We start from the raw sequence: 20,320 nt of genomic DNA, 5'->3' as shown, positions 1-20,320 counted from the left end.
TTTGCTTTAATTTTGGAATACATCACTCAAAAAAAACAATAATAAGCCAAATTCAAAGATGGTAGATTGATTGATTGAGATTGTTTACATTGCCACCCAGATCATATATGCTACTAGAACATTTCTTGGGTTGTGTTCCATTTACTTTTCTTCTTGTCCTATCCACTTGTTTGATCTTTACATGAGCAAAGTAAAGAGATTAATCCAGTTCTTAATCTCTCTTCTCTCTCCCAGATTTAAAAGGACATGGCAATACTAAAGTGGGGTGTCTGCAAAGGTTGTTTAATCTTTCTCAGGATTCTTGTACGTTAAGAGAGAAGCTAGCTTTGCTTTCTTCACCACCTCTCCTGTAACAATTTATATAAAGTGGAGCTTAAGATTCTCTGCAAATTAAATTAAGACTTTTCTAATGGTTATGACAAAGTTATAGTTCCTTTTCAAAAAAGAAACATACAGGACGGAAGACATCTTGTGAATCTTTCTGTTACACTAGTGAAGCTTCTCCATCTTCAGAGACCCACTAAGCTCGGCCTGGTGGCTGTTTAGAATTCCCTGATTTCCTGAAAATAATTGCAGAAAAGAAAAAGAACCATCAGTCCAGCACCAAAATCTTAATCTGGGTTCCTCTCTTATCTCACTGTCAATGCATAAATGCTGAAACAAGGAACAGGAACATGAGATAATGAGAGAACCATGCAAGAGGAAATGTCCTTTTGCCTTAATTTTTTGGGGGTCCAAATAATTAGAAGGGTGAACCCGTGCCAAAGGCCTTCCCAGAGTTCTAGGGACAGTTTCCTAGCCTACATGGCCTTACCACAACAAATTTTTATATAACACTCAAAAATAACTATACTAACTCACGAAAACTATGGAATATGTGTATGCATACATTGTATAAATTGAGAGAAATGCATTTTGTTTCGTACTCTGGGGGAGAGATGGAAGGAAATATATATATGGTACCTGTTGTGAATGGGATCAGGACCATTTGGAACTCTTCTTTTGCTCATGTAATTGAGGTCTAAATCATGGTGAAGAACTGGGGTTTCATATGTTCCTATCATCTCCAATTGCCTGAATTTTCCTGCTGGAGAAGTTGTCGTTCTGGAACTTCCAGTACTTGCTGCTTGGATCTGAACCAACAAAAACCCAGTAAAACCAACAAATACAAGAGATACAAGGAAGACCTTCAAAGTCTTGCCACCTGCACAACCCATTTTTCTCCTCCTTGCTGGCCTCCAACGGCTCCTTTGTTTCTCTTCAGAGGAAAACTTTGTTCTTCAACAATAGAGATGGCCACAACATCAACACAAACATGTTGTGCAGAGGTGGATAATACTCCTAAGCAAGGAAGAGATGAAGACAAGAAGAGAAGAAAAGAAGACAAGGAAGGAAAGAGTGATAGGTTACGGCAAGTATTTTAGTTTGGTGGGTTAGGAGTGCTTTGATTCTCTTTATAGGTGTAAGGGATTCTATGTTGCACTTTCTCGGACCTTGAAAGAGAGGAGAGAGAGAGAAGAAAGACAACCAGCTTAGCTGTGTTCGAACGTGACATGCAGTGAAACTACTTTGCTTTATACCGATTAGGTCATACATTTTATACATACACTACTATCTCTTTGATAAAATCCGGGTTAAGAATGAGTCTGTGTTGCTTTTACATCAGCATGAGGCGTCCAACTTGAATGCTGCCAATGGTCGAGATCAAAATTTCAGTCGAGATCAACTATCGGCATTAATGTGCAGCACTGAAGTTCAGCCCCAACATGAAGGCAATACGAACACTTATGCAAGGGCATCAACATAAGTAAGACTGTGAATGTGCTTTTGGTACAGTTGTGACAGTCTCTTACATACGGTTAGTAAGATTACGGATATCTTGAATTCTGTGGCTCTTCACCTTCCACGTATCCCCCTTCCCATCCCTTAGTCCTAGCTAAGGGTCTACAGTCCTTTTTTTGGGTAAATACAAGACAACAGTCCTTGTGACTGATCTCATGATGAAGATATCAATTCTCATATGTGGGCCCTTACTCATCTCAGGCAAAAATCCAAACCCTCCAAATTATTTAGCAATGATTTCCTATCTCTTATCATGTAGAATATTATGTTTTCATCATGGTACAGGTTTAGTACTCTTTTACTGTATCAATTTTGTCAGCAAAAAATAAGAATAAATGATATGCATTTCGAGAATCCTCACCATGTACCCTTGTTAATACTATAAACTTGTAAAGTTACATTATATTCTTCTTTTATTCTCAAATGGTATCTAATGCATATATGCAGAACCCATTACAAGGATAAAAATTACTGGGTTATTTTGTTCTTAAAGAAAAGGTTAAGAATCAGTAAATGCAAGCAACATTCAGTAAATTTCCTACGAAAAATGACAATTATACCCTCATAACAATGCCCTAATACATGTGGGCATGATTCCTCTCATCCCCTTTCCATCTACCACTTTGTGTTAAGTGGGTTTATTAGCTAGCTAGCATATCAATGGTCTCTTTGAAGATATTATCTTGGAGAATATATTATTATATATAGATGTTGAAGCTATATAGAAACTGCACATTTAACATATAGATATATATGTAGAGATTTGAATGAGACAAGGTATAATTAAAATTTGAAGAGAAAGCTAGCTTGTTCCTTTATAAAGAAGCCTTGACTGAGACTGGGAATATAAGATGAACACCTTATTCCATATTCTAGCTATAGTACTAAAGCATATCTATGGCACATTAATCTGGTCTAGTCTTATCCACACAATCAACCAAAACAATTAATATTACGTACTTAAGCAAAAGTTTATAAATGTTAAGAAGAATCAAAAAGCTTAACATGTTAATGGCTTCTCAGACAAGAGTTATAATTTAAGTTCACAGGGACCCAGAAAGGCTTGTTTGTGCCCTCAAATTGCGGCTCACAACCAAGGCTTTGCAGGACATGGAACATATACTAAAAGGTGATCACTCTTTTAAGCTTCACAGATTACTGAATTATATGATGGAATCTTTGATATGTTCCAATCAAATCAGTTCCAGCGTCAAGTGAACTAGCATCCTAGGCAACTCCACTAGCTAAAGGGAACTGGGTTTAGTTAATCTCATCTTTAACAGGGCTGCTTTGATCTTCAAGAAATTCTCTCTGTAGCTATGACCTAAGGGACAAAGAGCATCAGAAGTTGCTTCTTCCCTTTTCCAGCCTCAGATGATTCTAATGAAACAATAAGAATAAGGGGTTCTCCCTCAGTTATTATTATATATTCATGGCCTCTTCACCACTTCCAGCTGCAATGGATGGCTGTGGATGACTCTCACACAGTGTGTCATGGGTTGTTGAAGCACAGAAAAGCTGTCTTCCTAAAATAAGAAGCTAAACAAAACCAAGATAATCCCATATATGTATATATAACCTAAGAATGAATGAACCTGAGAGAACAATGAAATGATGCAATGAAAAAGCCTGTATTTGGTTTCTCACTAAAGACGTAAGGAGAGAGACTGAGAAATCCCAGAGAGGTTCAGGTACTACTCCTGATTCGAATCTCCCTTAATACCCATAGCCGACATTACGCTGACATGAATCTCTTCCTTTGCAGATCCAAATGAATATTCAATGTAGTCTGGATAGGCTTCCTTGAATCACAATAAACTGTTCTTCTGTAGTTCCTTCATATAAACCCTTTCATATATAGACCAATAATTACGGTTCTCAGTTCTGCAGAGACGACCCCACCTCCCACTATTTAATCAAAATCTCTTCTTCTTTATGGGATATGTTGTTCATGACACTTCTGCTCATTAATCTTCTGCACAAGTTTAAACTGTTCTTATATATATCTAGATATTCTTAGAGAAGTTGAGTTCAAAGTTCTGATTCCATGACACAGAAACCAATAGATTTGCAGGCCAAAAGCATTCACTTTTATGCTTAACCATATCCCTTTCCCCGGCAATAATTAATATGCATCACTAGTGGGTTCTACTATATTTTTTTTTTTTTGGTAGAAGTGGGTTCTACTATATATGGCCCTTTTTCTTGTTCAAGCTTCTTTATGCAAATATCACTTTTGCATGGGAATGCTCATTGTTGTGCGGTGAAATAGGATTCTTTTACCTCATTTTCTTGTATTGGGTAGCGGTGGGTCTTCCTATTATGACCAGTGAATCATAGTTGTACCCTAAGATATCAGAACATCAAAATTAACAATCTCTCGGCAAAAATTACTGAAGTAAGACTGCCTAGAAAATAGGCCCCCACTTTATTTGTGTGGAAGTCTTCAGCAATGAGTTTGCTTATTTCCATTCTCATGCCTAACATTGTTGGGAAGCTTCACCAAGGTTTAAAGTATCCCACGATACCATACGATACTAGCTGATACGTATCCATATTTGATACAACTGATACGATACATATCGATACGTCTCTCCATTGAATTACACTAAAATACATTAGTCAGAGCGATACAATACTCGATACAGGACGATACGTCTCTTAAAATCACCTTACCGATACGTTACGCAAAACCGATACTTTAAACCTTGAGCTTCACCGTTAAGGTTAGATTCCAATCTATTCACTGGACACACCATTATGGAGGCTTGAGTTCATCGAAGGGAGGTACAAGCATTGAGGTAATATCTCCCAAGTTCGCACTATGTCAAGCCTTATGTATGGGGTGATTTGGAAAGCTAGAAATAACTATTTTCTGGGAAAATATTTTGTCTACATGGGTCTCCTAAATTTATTTCATAAACTCCTTAATGATGTGGAAACTATGGTACTTCCTACAGCTAATCCATTAGCAAACACTCGAAGAGGAAGGCATCATTTGGGTGCAGCGAATGTACCAAAATTTCGATTTCGACTGTCTATTTTTAAAAAATGTGGAGCAATCTCTTCACAGATTTTCTAGCTAGAGGTTCAAATTAAAAGTCAAGAAGAAAAGTTGCTCCACAGGCCTCTTCAGCATTGTTTCATCGGTGGGCTTGGGCCATGATGATTTATCTCATACTTGTGAGTTGTGACTTGTGAGTCTTGGCTATTTCAGAGGTGGGCCTGAAATTTTCTTGATCGGCCCAAGGATAATGTACAGTGCTGATGATCTTGAGCCAAATGTTATTTCCAGTCTCGTGATTCCGAAGTCACCAAACAATAACCAAACAAATAAATAATAATAATAATAATAATAATAATAATAATAATAATAATAATAAAAGGAAATCTTCAATGCCACCCTGGTGTTACCTCTAAATCGCAGCACTGGAGTTGAAATTAGGTGTAAATGCAGGGTTGGCGCTGAAGATTTCCCAACCATTTGTCCGAAAGGGTTGAAATTGACGAGAATCAGACTGGGTTGGTCAAAAACCAGTTGGATTCATCCGAAGCGACAGATCCACCAATTTGATTCCCGATTTGTAAAATCAAGTGGACGATTCCTCGGTATGGAATCGTGTTTTCCTTCTGAGTTCACGTACCTGATTTTGCAAAGCCAAAACCTTGCAAATGTTTAACTTGGTCAGCAAGAGCTGGGATGGATTGACTTGTGTTATCGAATAAAGAATGAGAAAAGATGCTCTAATTCAGAAGACAAAGCAAGTGTTGCTGATGATTCAAGCTTGTTCGTTTTCATCCTCCGCTCCTCAAATCTATTTCTGCCCCAGATCCTCCAGTTCTGTTCTCCATCATCAACCCAGTGCTTCTCACCGCTCTTTCGTCACCATGAACCAAGATGCCAGTATCGACGCCATTGCTAATCAGAAGAAAGCCCTTAGATCCAATGTGCGAAAGCAGCTCAAGGCGATGAGCCCCGCACAGAGATCCCTTGAAGGTTTTTCTTCTTCTACTGTATTCATTTTTCTCTTTCATGTTCTGATTTCTGAATTTTGCTGCTACTATGAGGAATCGTCTGTTGTGTTAAACGTCTTGCCAAGCTGGTTGTATGGGTAAATTAGTTTTCTGTGTGGAGTACCAATACTAAGGAAAAATATGCTGGGTTCCTTTCTTGCTAAATGAAAACCAGTTGCAGTTGTGTTTATTGATTGCTTTTGCTTCCTGCAATTAGCTACCCTTTTTTCAATTTTTTACTTCCACTGTTATGTTGGTTTAGAGTGATATTTTCTGATTGCTTATAGGTTGAGCAATTCAAATGATGCATTGGGACATTAGTAATGCGAAAGTTAAGAGACTTGAACAGAAATGGACATGGTAGATGAAAGAAGAGGGATGTGATATTGAGACACATTAAATTTCTTATTAAAACTATGGTCTTTACAATAAATATGTGATGCTTCATAATTACAAAACTTGTTTTCTAGAAGTTTATTTTACCTTAGCAGGTTTGCAACTCTTGCTTTTGGCAAAGGTAAAATTTTGATTAGTTGTCTTTAAACTAGAACTATGTTTGTGATTCATCAAGGCATTATCACATCAAATGGGATTTTTTTCAGGTAGCATAGAATATTTTCCAAAGTCCTACTCTAATTTCATCAATCATTATTTTTTCTCTTATCTCTTTGTTGTTTATTATGTATGTCTAAATTTATTTATTTTTCTTGAAATTTTTTTTTTTGTGCTCAATTCAGTAGAGAATGGTTTTAAAATTTTATTGGTGATGACAACTTGTAGAAAGAATCATTGATATCTTGCTTTTCATTGCCTAGATACTCCGTTTATTCTGTGATCACCTATTTCTAAGATTGGCTTCTTTCAGATATGGCAATTCAGGATATCATTTTAGAAGCTTCATGGTTCAAGTCCAGCAAGGGTCTATGTGCTTATATATCATGTGATTCCTTGAGGGAGGTCGACACATCAAAAATTCTGTCAACAATATTGTGCAATACAGCTGAAGGTGCAATTTCTATTCACCTTGATTTTTGACATGCCTCTTGAGGTGCCTAGCTTGAGTAGGCACAAGTATTTAGCAACTCAGTTGGCAGTTGAATTTTTATTCGGTCATTCTTTCCAAATCTTTTCTCCAATCGTGTGATTAGCATATCTATGAGGTCACTGATATGACCCTTAACCTGTTTTTGTATCTAATGTCCTTTGTACAACTTTTGCTTGTCGAAAATTGGAAATATTGGATGTCTAGGGTACCTTCAAGATGCTGCATTGAAATTTTACAAAATATCTTTTAGTGCCAGCTTTTATATGTGCTGTGTGTGATTGAACATTTTCTTCTCACTGATTGGGGAAAGGTTTTTGAGGGTAATAATCATGTTATTTACACTTAATACATCATCCGGATCATTGAACTTATATGGACGATTGTAATCCAAAAAATCCAATAGTTTTCTAAATGGATGTGGTGGGATTGATTAAGTTTATTTATATATTCCAATGCAGCTTATGAACCAAAGTGTACATCTTCTTATAATATGTTTTTGCTGATACCAATGAACTTGTTTCCAGTAATTTTCAGAGATGAGGACACAAACATTTGCTCATGTATGCACATAGAATGTCACATAAAAGAACTATGGTGAGTGGCTTAGGAAATAAGTGGATCAGTCAGATGTTTGAGATAAATTCCTAAAAATTGCTGATGCACCAAAACGTTTACCCCTTTTTCCAATAAAGAATTCATCTAATGACGGGGGCTGAATTGTTAGTTACTTAGTTCAACAGCTTTAACATACAGCTTGCTGAGCAGGTGACATAATGTCTGTTGAGGATTAGTTCAATATTGTTAGCCAATGGGTTTGTTCATGCCTTGCATTTTTCCTTTTATGAATTCAAAAATTCTCAGCATCAAAAGCTCATTTGATGGATTATTTACAAGGGGATTCTACAGTGTGTTGTTTTTAGGTTTCTCTGTTGTCTGAGCACACATATGTTTGCATTGGCCATGGTTACTTGTACATGCATTGGGGTGGCAACTGTTTCATCAAGCAAGTCAGCTAAATGCTGCATGCTTTCTGAAAGCAAATCAAACACTGCCTCAGTTATCCCAAGAGATTACATCCTTATTTTGTGTTGCTATGGTGAATTTCATCACAAGTATTAGTTAAGTTTTTCTTGGATTTCTCATTATTTGTTTTCAATCAAGAGTGTCAGAAGCAGATGAGTAAAAAGCTATATGTCCCGCGGGTTGAGGATAGGAATAGCAACATGCGAATGCTCAATATATCAAGTATCTCTGATCTAATCTCAAACTCAATGAACATTTTGGAGCCAGCCCCAGTAGACAGCGATGGAAATCAGCGTGAAGATGGTACCTCTTTCCTTTTGTTTGGTTTCTTATATGTTAAAGTTTTGTCTTCCTTCCTGATATTAATTGCTGTATTGTGAGTCTGCATCAGGGATGTTCTCAAAGAAGCTTACTTCTCCACTTGTTATAATGACATGGTACCTTGTCTATCAAATATAATCGTTATTAAGGGCCAAGGAAGGAAAGAAATAAGAGAAATTAAAACAGGGAAGAGGGTCTTCAAAATTAAAACTGCTAATGCGTATGTAAATTTTAGCTGAAAAATTATTAAGTCTTCCATCTTAAAGCATGTAACTCTCCTTCTATTCGTATGCTTCCCTAGTAGAATTATTCATGAAAGGGGAAAGTTAGGTTGTTTGTTAGTAGATGTAAAGTTCTTTCAATACCTTCAGTTTTATGTTTATAAAATAATGTTAAGAATAGTTCACATCAATTAAGCTTGGGACATTGGATGACTTCTATGCCAGTTGGACTTCTCAATCTGAGTTTTTAAGGTTTGGGTTGGATTGGATATCAGAACCATCACTAACAATACTTCAATAATACATCCATTTGTAAAGTCTAGTTATGAGGGACAACATCTACCTTGGTGCTTGTGACTACATCCTTTAAATCTGGAACCTTGAAATGATTCCTATTGTAAACATAAATTTTAAGTTGAGATTAAAAATAATAAATATATAAGGAAGTCAAAAGAATTATAATCAGTGAGAATGTGGGTGATATAGCTGTTTCCTGTTATTTGCATTTCTCCCTGTTCTTGATGCTTTACCTTGTCCATCTCTCATAGGCTTACACATTTGAAATCATACTTCACTCGCTATTTATTTGAAAAACTAAACCATCATGTAGGTTATTAGCTTTTGTCATATTCTAATACAGAGAATCTCTTTAGCTTTGTCATATTCTAATACAGAGAATCAGAGATCCTGTACCCAAAAAGATATGCCTAACTGTTATATTTTATTCGTCCCTTATTAACAATTTCCCATTTTTGGATCTGTGGGACTATTTCCTTGCCTTTTCACTTGAAGCTGATCCTATCTAATGCATGTTAAAATTCTTCTGATGTCTAGTTCTTTTTCATTACATTTGGTTTTATATTTACTGTTGGGATCTCAACGCATTTGGGTTACAGTTGGTGATAGCAGGTAGAACAGAATGCTGTTGTTCATCTAATTTAGTTTGTTTGGTGCAGTTATGCAGGCTAATGACCCAGTGGACTTGTTCCTTCTACCAGGTAATCCTCTCTCTCTCTCCTGTAATTTGGGGGGTGGTGGGAATAATGCGTTATTCCGTACTTAGACACCAAAAGGATCTGTGGCTTCTGACTTCTATATTCTTTTACCACCAGGGCTTGCCTTTGACAGATCTGGAAGACGCCTGGGCCGTGGTGGGGGGTAAGTTGACCTATATCTGCTTATACACTGTCGTATAGTTTGTCCAATGAGAGACCATTGTAACAGCACTGAAAATGATGCTATCTGTCATCACTTGTTAGTGTCTCTTCAGCATACAACTTACTTTGCCATCCAGTTCTCTGGGCTAGCTTCATAAATCTCATTACACCAGAGTTATTCTGGTGATTTACTTCCTTTTCCTGACAATTTTGCTAACTACTCAATGTATCTGATGTGTGAGTACATGATATCCTATAAGGTCATGTTTTTGGAAAATCGAGTATTTTCTTCCTCTTTCAAGTTCTTTCTTTGATTATGGTCACTATGCTTTCATGCATGGGAGTTTGTTATTTATGTAGTGTGTTTTTGCTTTTCCATGGTTCATGATCTTGTATGATGCGCCCTCAAAAAAGTTACTATGATATGCTCCTGAATAAATATCAAGAGCTTGCTGCGGAGCGGAAATGGAACCGTCCCCTCCTTGGTAAGTCTAATTCTTGAGTTGGTTTGACCTTCTCTTTTGATGCTTGCTTAACTCTTATTTTTCTGCAGTTGCATTGTCATATTCTTTGCAGATATTAGATGAGGGTGCCATTCCTGTCACTTCTAAAGATATTCCTGTGGATGCAATTGTTTCCCCGACTGGTGTGATTCCAATTACTCCTGCTGCTCTTGAGAAGATGTAATTGAACTGCTAATGGTGCACCTCACCATCTCTTCTTAAGCTAGTGTTTTTGGAATTGATAGCTTTTATATTAGGGATGAAGACTTTACATATACCACAAGGAGCACCAAATTCACTAAGAGGTGCCGGTCATTGCTGACTGAGCCAGCCTTCAATGGTCTTTTTATGTTGTTTTCATCACATCATAATTTGGGCTGATGCCAATGTGAACTTGACACATTTGAATCCAATGCCATAACATTCAAAGTGAACATAGATTATACTTCAGCGGCTTTCTGAAGCATCTGGAGACTTGTGCATCTCAGTGGATCCCTCCTTGCAAATCTTACCCTTTGGAACAAGAATGAACAAAAACACAGGATCATAGATTTTTCGCTTTTGTTTTTATTTGTTTATTTTTTCTGCTGTAGCACAGTTGGCAACCATGTGACCGCTGCAATCTTGCCATGTGTTTAAAAGATAACAGAGACGTGGTATGCAAGTGTAAATATAAATTTGTTATTATACCCATCCCTGCTAATCTTTTTTTTTTGGGTCGCCAAAGCTCCTAATCTTTTTAGATTTACAGGGAACAACCTCTGAACCCTAAGTTGCAGAATACCCTGAATTGAGAAAATCGCCCTGGGTGACTGTTCTTCAGCGTTGTTTTTCAATGGTTGTTTCTAGTGTTTCAAACAGAAGCTCTCCAATCTTGGTGCAATGGTTGTTTTGCTGATTGTTGATTGTGGACCAAAGTTGTATTTAACTTTAATAATTTACGCTTGTGTTCCCATGATGAACAAAAAAAATCTCCACCTATGAAATTTGTAATCAAATAAGTAAGCTGGAATCTAGTAGTAGTAAGGTTTGGCAGCTATGAAATATGCACGCCTTGTACACTGAACCACCCATAGAATTTTAAACTATTTATCTCGTCATCTTCATAGAGCAGACACCCATGGAACAATGCAGCACAACTTGTTATCTTCCACAAACCCAGCATGCAAAGCCACAACACAGATGATCCGGACTCCTTGAGGAAGACCAACACGAAGAAGTAAAACTAATACTGCTTGAGATTGTCATTTGCAGCACTCCAAATTCATCAGAACGCAAGAAAGGCTTTGGCCAAGTCATTGTAAGGAACTGAAAAATCTTGCCAGTTTCTCAGAGACAGACTGTTGGCTTTCATTAAATGATTCTTCATCACCATCATAGTCATCATCATCTTCAAAAACAGAACAGATCCCATATTTCTTTAATGTAAGTCCTCTAAACCATGGTGTTTTTCGCACCGTTACTTGAATCTCATCACCATCACGCAGTGGCAATACTAGTGGATGATAATTTCGATAGCGGAACAAATACACTTGATCCTCATGAGTCATTGGAATTCCTAGCAATTTCATGGTATGTGTGTAGCTCGGCACATCCTCATTGTTTCTCATGAAATTCGCTTGAATGTCCAAAATATCCGAAAACTTATTTCTATTGTCATCTTGTATTTGTTGATCAAGAGAGATGACAACAGCTATAATCACAGCTTTGATCTTATGGTTCTTTCGGCTTGAAAATCTCAATGGCTCCTGAATCAACCAGTCTGGTATTTCACTTCCGGGGAAACTTAAATATTGCATATGCTTTAAAGCAACCTGCAGTCACAACATATCACCAAAACCTTTGAATCTGTTTCTGTGCAAGACAGCATGCGTGCTTATACAGAAACCCTAGCAATTTTTGTAGCAATGGAACCTGGATTTACCAACAATACCAAAAACTAAGGTAGTTATGAGAATATGAGAGAAAGAGTACCTTCGAGAATCTTCTCTTTATGACTGGTTGACATTTGCTACAACCACTCATGTACAAATTTCTCAATGAATTCAAGCATTCAAGGCCTGGAACATCCACAATTTGCTTGCAATTTGTCAAGTGTAAATCCTCTAGTTTCTCCAAATTTGACAAACCACATATACTTTCAAGTGAAGTGCAATTCCGAACATCCAAATGAACCAAACTTGAGGGTAGCAGAGGGAGAGACTTCAGCTTTGCACAATATGACAAATTCAGTTTCTTGAGAACAGAAAGACCAGTTAGACAGGACGGAAAGCTGCAGATATTATTGTGACCCAGATTTAAGGTCTCTAATGATGACAACTTCTCAAAACCATCAGGAATGCAAGATATATTGCATGAAGCAGCATAAAGCTCACGTAATAAGGAGAGATTTGAGAAAGAAGAAGGAAGAACTGGGAGCTTATGGGGGTCATCCTCTTTATTGAAAGGGATCTGCTCGGCACATTCAGTGTTGTTGGAAAGTTCAGGCATCCGCTTTTTTGCCATGTTCAATACCATTAAGCTTGAAAGCCACCCAAATTCTCCAGGTAGTACCGCAACGCCAGTTTCTTCCATTTGGAGCGAGCGCAGATTCTTTAGTCCTCCAATTGATTCTGGAAGTTGATTAAGCTGTCTACAGTTTTTGACTCTCAATACCTCAAGCTTCTCCAATAGACAGATAGACTCTGGAAACTCCATTATAATGCCATTTTCTAGGACCAAAGTAGTAAGATTTGACAAGCATCCAATTGAAATTGGTAAACAGGCAAGTGACATGCAATAATTCATCTGAAGTTCCTCAAGCATGTTCAACATTCCAATTTCATTTGGTAGTTCACTAATAGGTGTGACATCCAGATGAAGATTGACCAAGGACGTTAATCCTCCAATAGACGCAGGTAACTTGCAAAGGGACTGACAACGACTCAAATATAAGAGCTTCAAATTAGATAGAAAGCCAACAGAATCAGGCAGTTCTTTAATTGCACAGCCACCAAGAAGTAGTTCTGACAATGAAGTCAAATTGCCAATGGAATCAGGAATTGCAATTATTGATTTGCACCTCGCTAAGTTAAGACTTTCCAGGTTTTTCAACAATCCAATGGAATCAGGCAGTTCTTCCAAAGCAGAACCATCAAGATTAAGTTCTCTTAAAGAGACCAATTTTCCCATAGAAATTGGTAGTTTCTTTAGTGACAAACATCTACTGAGGCTTAATCTCTCAAGTTTTTCAAGATGGACTATGGAATCAGGTATTTTAACTACGGCAGTTCGATCAACCAAAAGCCCTATCAAAGACTTCATGGGACTCAAATCTTCTGGTAATTGTTTCAGCTCCAAGCATTCAGACAGGATAAGGGTTTCAAGCTTTCTCAAACCAGTGAGATTATTTGGCAGCTCCTCCAAACTCTGGCAGTCTTTCAAGTTTAGAAGGCGTAACATGCTAAGATCCCCAACTGATTTATGAATCTCTTTCAACTTCAAACAACGCTCAAGAATCAGTTTTTCTAATTTTGGATGTCCATGGAAATCAGGTGTAGCAGTTAGATTACAACAACCAAGGAGATTCATAACCCGCAAATCCTTGGCCATCTGTCCAAGACAAGGCTATTAGCTGCAACAGAATAAATAACCAACCATGCAGCCAAGAACTCGCTCAAAATAAAACAGGAAGATGACTACAGTAATGATTCCACTTTAAAGTTGAAGGATGGATTTGGGTAAACTTACTGATACATGACCCATCCCGTTAATATTGGTCCTGGTAAGACACTGCTCCACAGCTATACCTTAACCAGGCCCATCATCTCAAGTATTAACAAGCATAGAACCAAAAGTTACACTTTTTAATTCTCTCTCATCCATACACACAAACTGGTTCAGCTTACTTTTCTAGTGGTTCTCATAAAGATTCAATTGGATAACACTGTTTTTTCTATAAAATTTTTATCTTTATACTTTATACCATCAAACTCAAAATCAGGCAAAAAATGTTGAAGGCAGTTCTTGGTGGTGCATTTACAAAAAGCAATGACTTTGATATTTTCCTATATAACCCAGATATATCCATTTAATAGGTGCATGCAAATATGCTTTCTACCCATAAGACAAATGCCTTGCAATCAGTGCCAAATAGACACAGCTCACTCGAGGTTAGAAAATTTTAAGAGTCATTTTAAGGCCACAGACCAACCAGTACAAGAAAAACCATAGGATTGAAGGGAAAACATGAATTAGGCCCTCAACCAAGTGGGGCCAAGACATAGAGATATATTCTCAAGTCGACAAATTGATCAATGGGGCTAACTGGGGTTAGTGGGAACTCACCTCATACTGACTTTTCCACAATCTTCGGTTCCATACTTGTTTTATCCTCATACTCTCTGAGAGATCCATGACAGCAAGTTTCCGGAGGCAAAAATTAGAAGGCAGAGCCTCCAAAAGGCACCCTTTCCATTGCAGCCATTTCAGACCAGCAGGCATATGCTTAAAATCTCCCTCCAAGTTCACATGATTGATTTGAAGCAGTCTCAAATTGAGCATTGGCTGAAACATTTTAGTCCCCAGATTGTTATCTCCTTCAGCTCTAGTGAAAGATGCATTCTTGAAATTTCCACTTAAGTATGTAAGGGTATTCCAGTTTCTGATAGTGGATGGTCCTTTTGACTCTAAAATCCTTTTATGATCTTCAAAGTCAAGGATTATGCCTTGAGTCTCACCTGTTCCCTACAATCAAACATAGAAAGAAATCTTCACGAGACTGGAACTATGAACAATGAACTGTCGAATAAGAAGATGAAAACATGTATAATTTTTTGATGGGGAACAAGAAATGCTTTTCCCCCTTTTTTGGATTTAGCAGAATATAAAATGCTGCATGAAAAGTATACAATAATATTGGCTGGCACCAGAACGTGCAGTGTTTTACCCATCTATGAGCTGGGTTTGGACTTGAATTTGCAGCTTATCCAAACAAACCAGCTAGGACAACCACCTTCTCCACAAGCCATAGTGCTCATCCCCTAATAAATGCAAGAGAAAGTATAGAAGACGCCCTTCAAATTAAATGGAGCAAATATATGTCATCAGTAACTGTTGGAAAAATATTGGTAGGAGTCCCATCTAGAATAGGTAAGAGATTGATAGTGAACTGTTGACGACAACTGCTGTAAAACTTTTGAAGACCTAATTACAAGATGGTTAAACCCTAGTTTGACCAATCGTTCAATTGAGTACGATCGATGGTGAACCTCAGATTTAGGGCTTGCATCCATCCTTAAACCCTAGATCCCTGGTTCACACCAGGGAATGGGTTGTTGTTTACTGCTGGCAATTGAAAACAATTGAAGAAGAATCACCACAAAGCTGCCGTAAGGTTTCCTTTACTTGGAAACCCTGAGAAACCACAATAGCAACCTCCTTGGCTGTAATTTCCTTGCAGAAATTTTATTCAAAAACATAAACTGATTTGATAACAAGCTTAGGCTTCACATTTATAGCCTGAATAAAGGTATTCCTACTAAGAGTCAATAAACAAAGAGATCTACTTTAAATAAACTTGCAACTAATGGAATTCTATTTGAAGTAGAACTCCCATTTAGACTAAGACTGCTATCTAACTACTCATAGGCTGAATCAAACACAAAAATAAAAATGAGGTTAGTCTCCTAGTACAACTTGGACAACTGCTAAAGGAACCCGTCTATAAATGGGACTCCTAACTAGACTAGGACCCTGTCATAAACTTAACAAGGACTACTTAAATAACAAAAGAGCGACGAAGAAAAAAAATTCGACTGGAGTCCCAATAAATCTCTGATTCAGATAAGATCAATTTGGGCAGAACTAGGGTATGATAAGATCAATTTGGGCTGAACTAGGGTACCAAAATGACCAAAATGGTTCAGTCTTCCTGGAGGGCTGCAGGAAGAAGGGCAGCAGCCCTAGGTTTTCTTCCAACTTTTCTTGGGGTGGTCCTGGCAGTTCACATCACCTCTCCCCTTTTTGAAAACATACGTTCCTGATGAATGAATGAATGCCACACATCTTTCACATACGTCTGGATCAATCCTTCAGAAGTCCTCTGCATGGTTACATGTGCTCTCACTCCTAGGCTTGCCCTTTAACTTGACAAGGAAGGTACAAAAGCCTAGCTGCCTGTGGGTAGTCGTGTTCATGTCATCTAGAACTTCTTTAATGGAGTCTCATTAGAAGGCATGAATTCAGGTAGCCGTAGCATGTGCTCTGAGTCTCCTTCATTTGAGTAAAGGTAGAGGTCTAAGTCCACTACATTATAGATGTTACTAACAACTTCAGGGGTAGCTCTAGTGCATAGGCATTGGGACCGATGTGTAGGAGGAATCTTCCAAGGTCCCATCTTCTTGGTGTGGAGTTTGATATTGATGCCTGGTTGGTGTTACCCTGGGTGAACTCTACAATGACCAGTCTCCTGGCTTGAACTCAACAGCCCTTCTGTCTTTGTTACATGGCTTTATCGATTTTGGTGTTGAGAGCTATCCTTCTTCTTACATCTGCATGGACCTTTGTGGTATGCCTTGGGAACTCACTGGCCTAGTTGCTGATTCTAGTTTCTGTTGGGAGTGGTGCTAGACCGATGGGTTCCTGGGGTTCTATGCCGAGAAGTACTTCAAATGGGGTCCTCCCTCTGGTCCTATTTACAGAGCCGTTTTAAGCAAACTCTGCTATGTCTAGTATATAGGTGGCTAGGTCTTCTCATAACTCTCACCAAGTTCGTAGTAAATTTCCCAGGAAACTATTTATTGCCTCAATTTGCCATCTGTTCGAGGGTGGAAAGCTGTGAATAATAGCAGTTTTGTATTGATCATCAACCAGAGTCTTCTAGAAATAGCTCATGCATTTAACATCCTGATCTGAGACCATAGTGCTAGGTAGACCATGGATCCTCATGATTTCCCTAAAGAAGAGTTTGTAGACGTGCTTAGAATCATAGGTCTTTGTTAGGATATTATTATTAAAGGAGTACGTAATATAGGTGAAATAAGAAGGGAAGATATGGGATCAATTTCATATACGGAAAGACATCTCATTCTCACCGACATGGAAAGTAGTTGCCAGGTTTGTGATTAGCTAAGATTGTGTCTAGGTCATATTAAGGGGAAGAGAGGGATTTAGAAGAAGGGGGGGGAGGGGGGAATATTTCGTGTGAATGTTGGACAGCCTATGGCTGAGGGCGGTGAGTACTGTAGGGGCGTCTGGCGCCATTAAAGCCAGTTATTCTTTTTGTTTTTCATTACAGTAGTTAAATACTAGTAGTTTCTTAGAGTCGATCTTGGGTTCTTAAAAAAGTGGTATTAGAGCAGTTCGATCCCAGGGAAATGGCAAAGAGCAGGGTAGAAGAGTTGGAGACGATAGAGAAGAATGCACATGGACAGTTGCTGACGATAGATTCCAAGATAGGATCTATCGCACAGCAGGTGGAGAGTGGGGAGACAGCCAACCAAGAATTCAAAGAGGAGTTACAAGCCTTCCTAATGAAGGGGAAACCAACGATGAATTCCCAATCGCCGAGGTTAATAGATATAGGAGGACATGAGGACTTCCATCGAGTGGGGAAAGCATAATCAGAGGGACAACTACCTGAGCAGTGTGAACAGAAGGAGATAGAACCTCGGCGAGGCTTCCTCCAACGTCAACTTGAGATGCCAATCTTCAGTGGAGAAGAACCGATTAGGTGGGCGATGAGAACAGAGAGGTACTTCCCGATGTGTGGTCTCAATGCAATAGAGAAACTACAAGCAGCAATCATCTGCTTTGATGGACCAGCTCTTGGGTGGTTCCAATTTCATGAGCTGCAAAGCCCCATCTTTTCATGGTCGGAGTTGAAGGAGCTGAGACAGAGGTTCAGTTCTCACCGCAGGAGGCTTTGATAGGGCTTCAATAGGAGAGTTTAGTCGCCGAGTATCGCAGCCATTTCGAAGGTCTTGTTGTCGTCACCGGAGATGGAGATGAAATATGGTTAGGGTGCCTTTCTATAAGGTTTGGAGGAGGAGATTAGGGCTGAAGTGAAGCTTTTTGAACCAAAAGGTCTGACCCAACTTATGGACCTGGCTCAATCAATTGAGGAAAAGAACTAGGCCCTTTGTGGACTAAGTGAGCCCCATAACATACACCCCATGAGTCAATTTAATACCAATGTGGCCCAGCATTATTTAAATATTAACTTAGTTGTTTCGAGTGGACCAAAGCCCAACCCAACGCGAGGACAATTGAAGGGTGGCTTTGACCCAGGGGATTCAACCAAATCAGCCCAAGTCCAACTAGTTGCGGCAACAACTAACCCAACGACACGCCTAGATCGTCTCAAGCAGCAATGATCCCTACTGGAGACTAATCACTTTTGTTGGCTAACCCAAGAAGAAATTAAAAGTAAGATGGACAAAGGCTTATGTTTCCGTTGCGATGCACCATATCCCAAGACCCATCAATGTTTGAACAAACAACTTCAGCTTTTGCTTCTAGACGAAGAGGGAAAGGAGGATCCGACGACTATAATGGGGAATGGGATGGTACGCAAAGCGGGGCTTGCAGAATGAAAGCTCGATGTCACCTTGAGGGCAAGGTGAAACTAGAAGGGGGAAGTAGTTTTAGGATATTATTATTAAAGGCATATCTAATATAGGTGAAATAAGAAGGAAAAGATAGGGGATCAATTTCATATACATAAAGACATCATTCTCACCGACATGGAAAGTAGTTGCTAGGATTGTGATTTGCTAAGATTATATCTAGGTTATATTAAGGGGAAGAGAGGGATTTAGAAAGGGGGGGGGGGGGAATATTTCATATGAATGTAGGGCCGCCTATCGACTGAGGGTAGTGAGTGTTGTGGGGGTGTCTAGCGTCGCTAAAGCCAATTATTCTTCTTGTTTCTGGATTACAGTAATTGAATATTAGTAGTTTCTTGGAGTTGATTATGGGTTCTTAATAGTCTTCTGACATGTAATGAGGTGGGCCATCTTGATGAATATATCAATGATCACAAAAATGGAGTCAATCTTCCCCTAGGTGAGGGGAAGCTCTATGCAAACTCCATGCTCAATTTCTTCCATGGTTGACGGGGAATGGGTAAAGGAGGGTATGGCCCAGTGTTTTGCAGTCCTCCCTTGGCCAGCTGACATACTCTGCAACTATTGATAACCACCTCTACATCTTTGTGCAATTGGCAATGGTACCTATCCATGACTTGGGTTGTGGTCTTAGCTACCCCAAAGTGTCGTCCTAGTCCTCCCCCATGTAGCTCCCTAATAATACGTTGCCTTTAGAGAAGACTTTGGAATACATATTAACACAAAAATAGAAAGCCATCATGCATGGTGTACCTGTCGTTATGACTCTAATAGAAGTGTTGGGTGCATTGGTTAAGCCAAAGGGCATAACCTTCCACTCGAACAAGCCAACTCTTGTTCAATGTTGTTTTCCACTCATTCCCAAGTTATTTGGTGGTACCCACTCTTGAGATCCGATTTGGAGAAAATCGAGAACCTCAAAGCATTTCTAACATATCATCAAGTATGGGGATAAAGAATCTATACTTTACAATGATCTTAATGGCTCTGTTGTCTACACACATCCTCCATGACCCATCCTTTTTAGGGGTTCTTACCCCCAAAAACAGAAAAAAAACAAAACAAAACTTTTAAGGTTCAATAAGGTTGGCATTGTGTAGGGGCTAAGGCTTTCAGAGATAAAGCTCTTGTTAAGTATATCTTCTACCTACCTCTATAACTCCCCATGCTCTGTTGGACTAATCCTGTATGCTGGCATATTAGGGAGTGATGATCTTGGCACTAGATTGATGGTATGCTAGATGTCTCTTAGTGGTGGTACTCTGCTAGGTAGGTCTTCTTGGTACCAAATTTGAAGACTCCCGCATTAGGGGAAATGGTTCAACTTCTAGTTAGGTAGTTTTAACCTTGGTGACCAGAGCCACTATCATGTTGTTTTCTCTTTTGGAGCTTCCGAACTCTTTGGAACAACCAAGAGCTGCGGTTTGGTAAAAACAAAAAACTGGAGTCCTTCTAATTGGTTCTTAAGGGCTTGTTTCTTCTTAATTTCTTCAGGTGGATTTAGGGGAAGGAGGACAATCTTTTAACCTTTGTGGATAAATTTGCATGTGTCCTCCTTTCCCATAACAATGACATCATTTCGTATAGC

The 20,320-nt window shown here is 38.7% G+C and overlaps 3 protein-coding genes across 5 annotated transcripts in view; 1 reads left to right on the top strand and 2 right to left on the bottom strand.

Annotated features, from left to right (window-relative positions):
* On the bottom strand, window positions 1-1,460 carry LOC149006866 (CLAVATA3/ESR (CLE)-related protein 25-like). Of its 2 annotated transcripts, XR_016175218.1 has the most exons (3): window positions 964-1,459; window positions 455-560; window positions 1-347 (listed from the first exon to the last, which is right to left on the bottom strand). XR_016175218.1 is itself a non-coding variant. In XM_089166713.1 (2 exons), exons 1-2 carry the CDS (start codon window positions 1,215-1,217, stop codon window positions 521-523), a joined length of 294 nt encoding a protein of 97 aa, XP_089022839.1. In that variant the 5' UTR covers window positions 1,218-1,460; the 3' UTR covers window positions 1-520. The 2 variants fall into 2 exon arrangements, 1 of the variants encoding a protein (XP_089022839.1); XM_089166713.1 differs by having other exon boundaries at window positions 1-560; window positions 964-1,460.
* Window positions 1,461-5,272: 3,812 nt separating this feature from the next.
* Window positions 5,273-10,843, top strand: 5-FCL (5-formyltetrahydrofolate cycloligase). Of its 2 annotated transcripts, none has more exons than XM_089166288.1 (7): window positions 5,273-5,839; window positions 6,722-6,862; window positions 8,063-8,227; window positions 9,423-9,464; window positions 9,579-9,624; window positions 10,038-10,108; window positions 10,177-10,843. In XM_089166288.1, exons 1-7 carry the CDS (start codon window positions 5,572-5,574, stop codon window positions 10,308-10,310), a joined length of 867 nt encoding a protein of 288 aa, XP_089022414.1. In that variant the 5' UTR covers window positions 5,273-5,571; the 3' UTR covers window positions 10,311-10,843. The 2 variants fall into 2 exon arrangements, with proteins under 2 accessions (XP_089022414.1, XP_089022415.1); XM_089166289.1 differs by having other exon boundaries at window positions 10,200-10,290.
* Window positions 10,844-11,044: 201 nt separating this feature from the next.
* LOC149006864 (uncharacterized) overlaps window positions 11,045-20,320 on the bottom strand; it is a 31,821-nt gene continuing 22,545 nt past the window's right edge. The window contains exons 3-5 of the mRNA XM_089166287.1: window positions 14,453-14,851; window positions 12,101-13,717; window positions 11,045-11,940 (exon numbers count right to left, since the gene is read on the bottom strand). Of these exons, the coding sequence (XP_089022413.1) occupies window positions 11,422-11,940; window positions 12,101-13,717; window positions 14,453-14,851 (2,535 nt within the window). The 3' untranslated portion in view covers window positions 11,045-11,421. The remainder of the gene's footprint in view (window positions 11,941-12,100; window positions 13,718-14,452; window positions 14,852-20,320) is intronic.

This window comes from Hakea prostrata, chromosome 8 (assembly GCF_041222555.1).
Source record: "Hakea prostrata isolate BN-2017 chromosome 8, UWA_Hpros_2, whole genome shotgun sequence".
NCBI lineage: Eukaryota > Viridiplantae > Streptophyta > Magnoliopsida > Proteales > Proteaceae > Hakea > Hakea prostrata.
The sequence above is the reverse complement of the archived record's forward strand: the minus strand, read 5'-3'. Positions and strand labels throughout refer to the sequence as shown.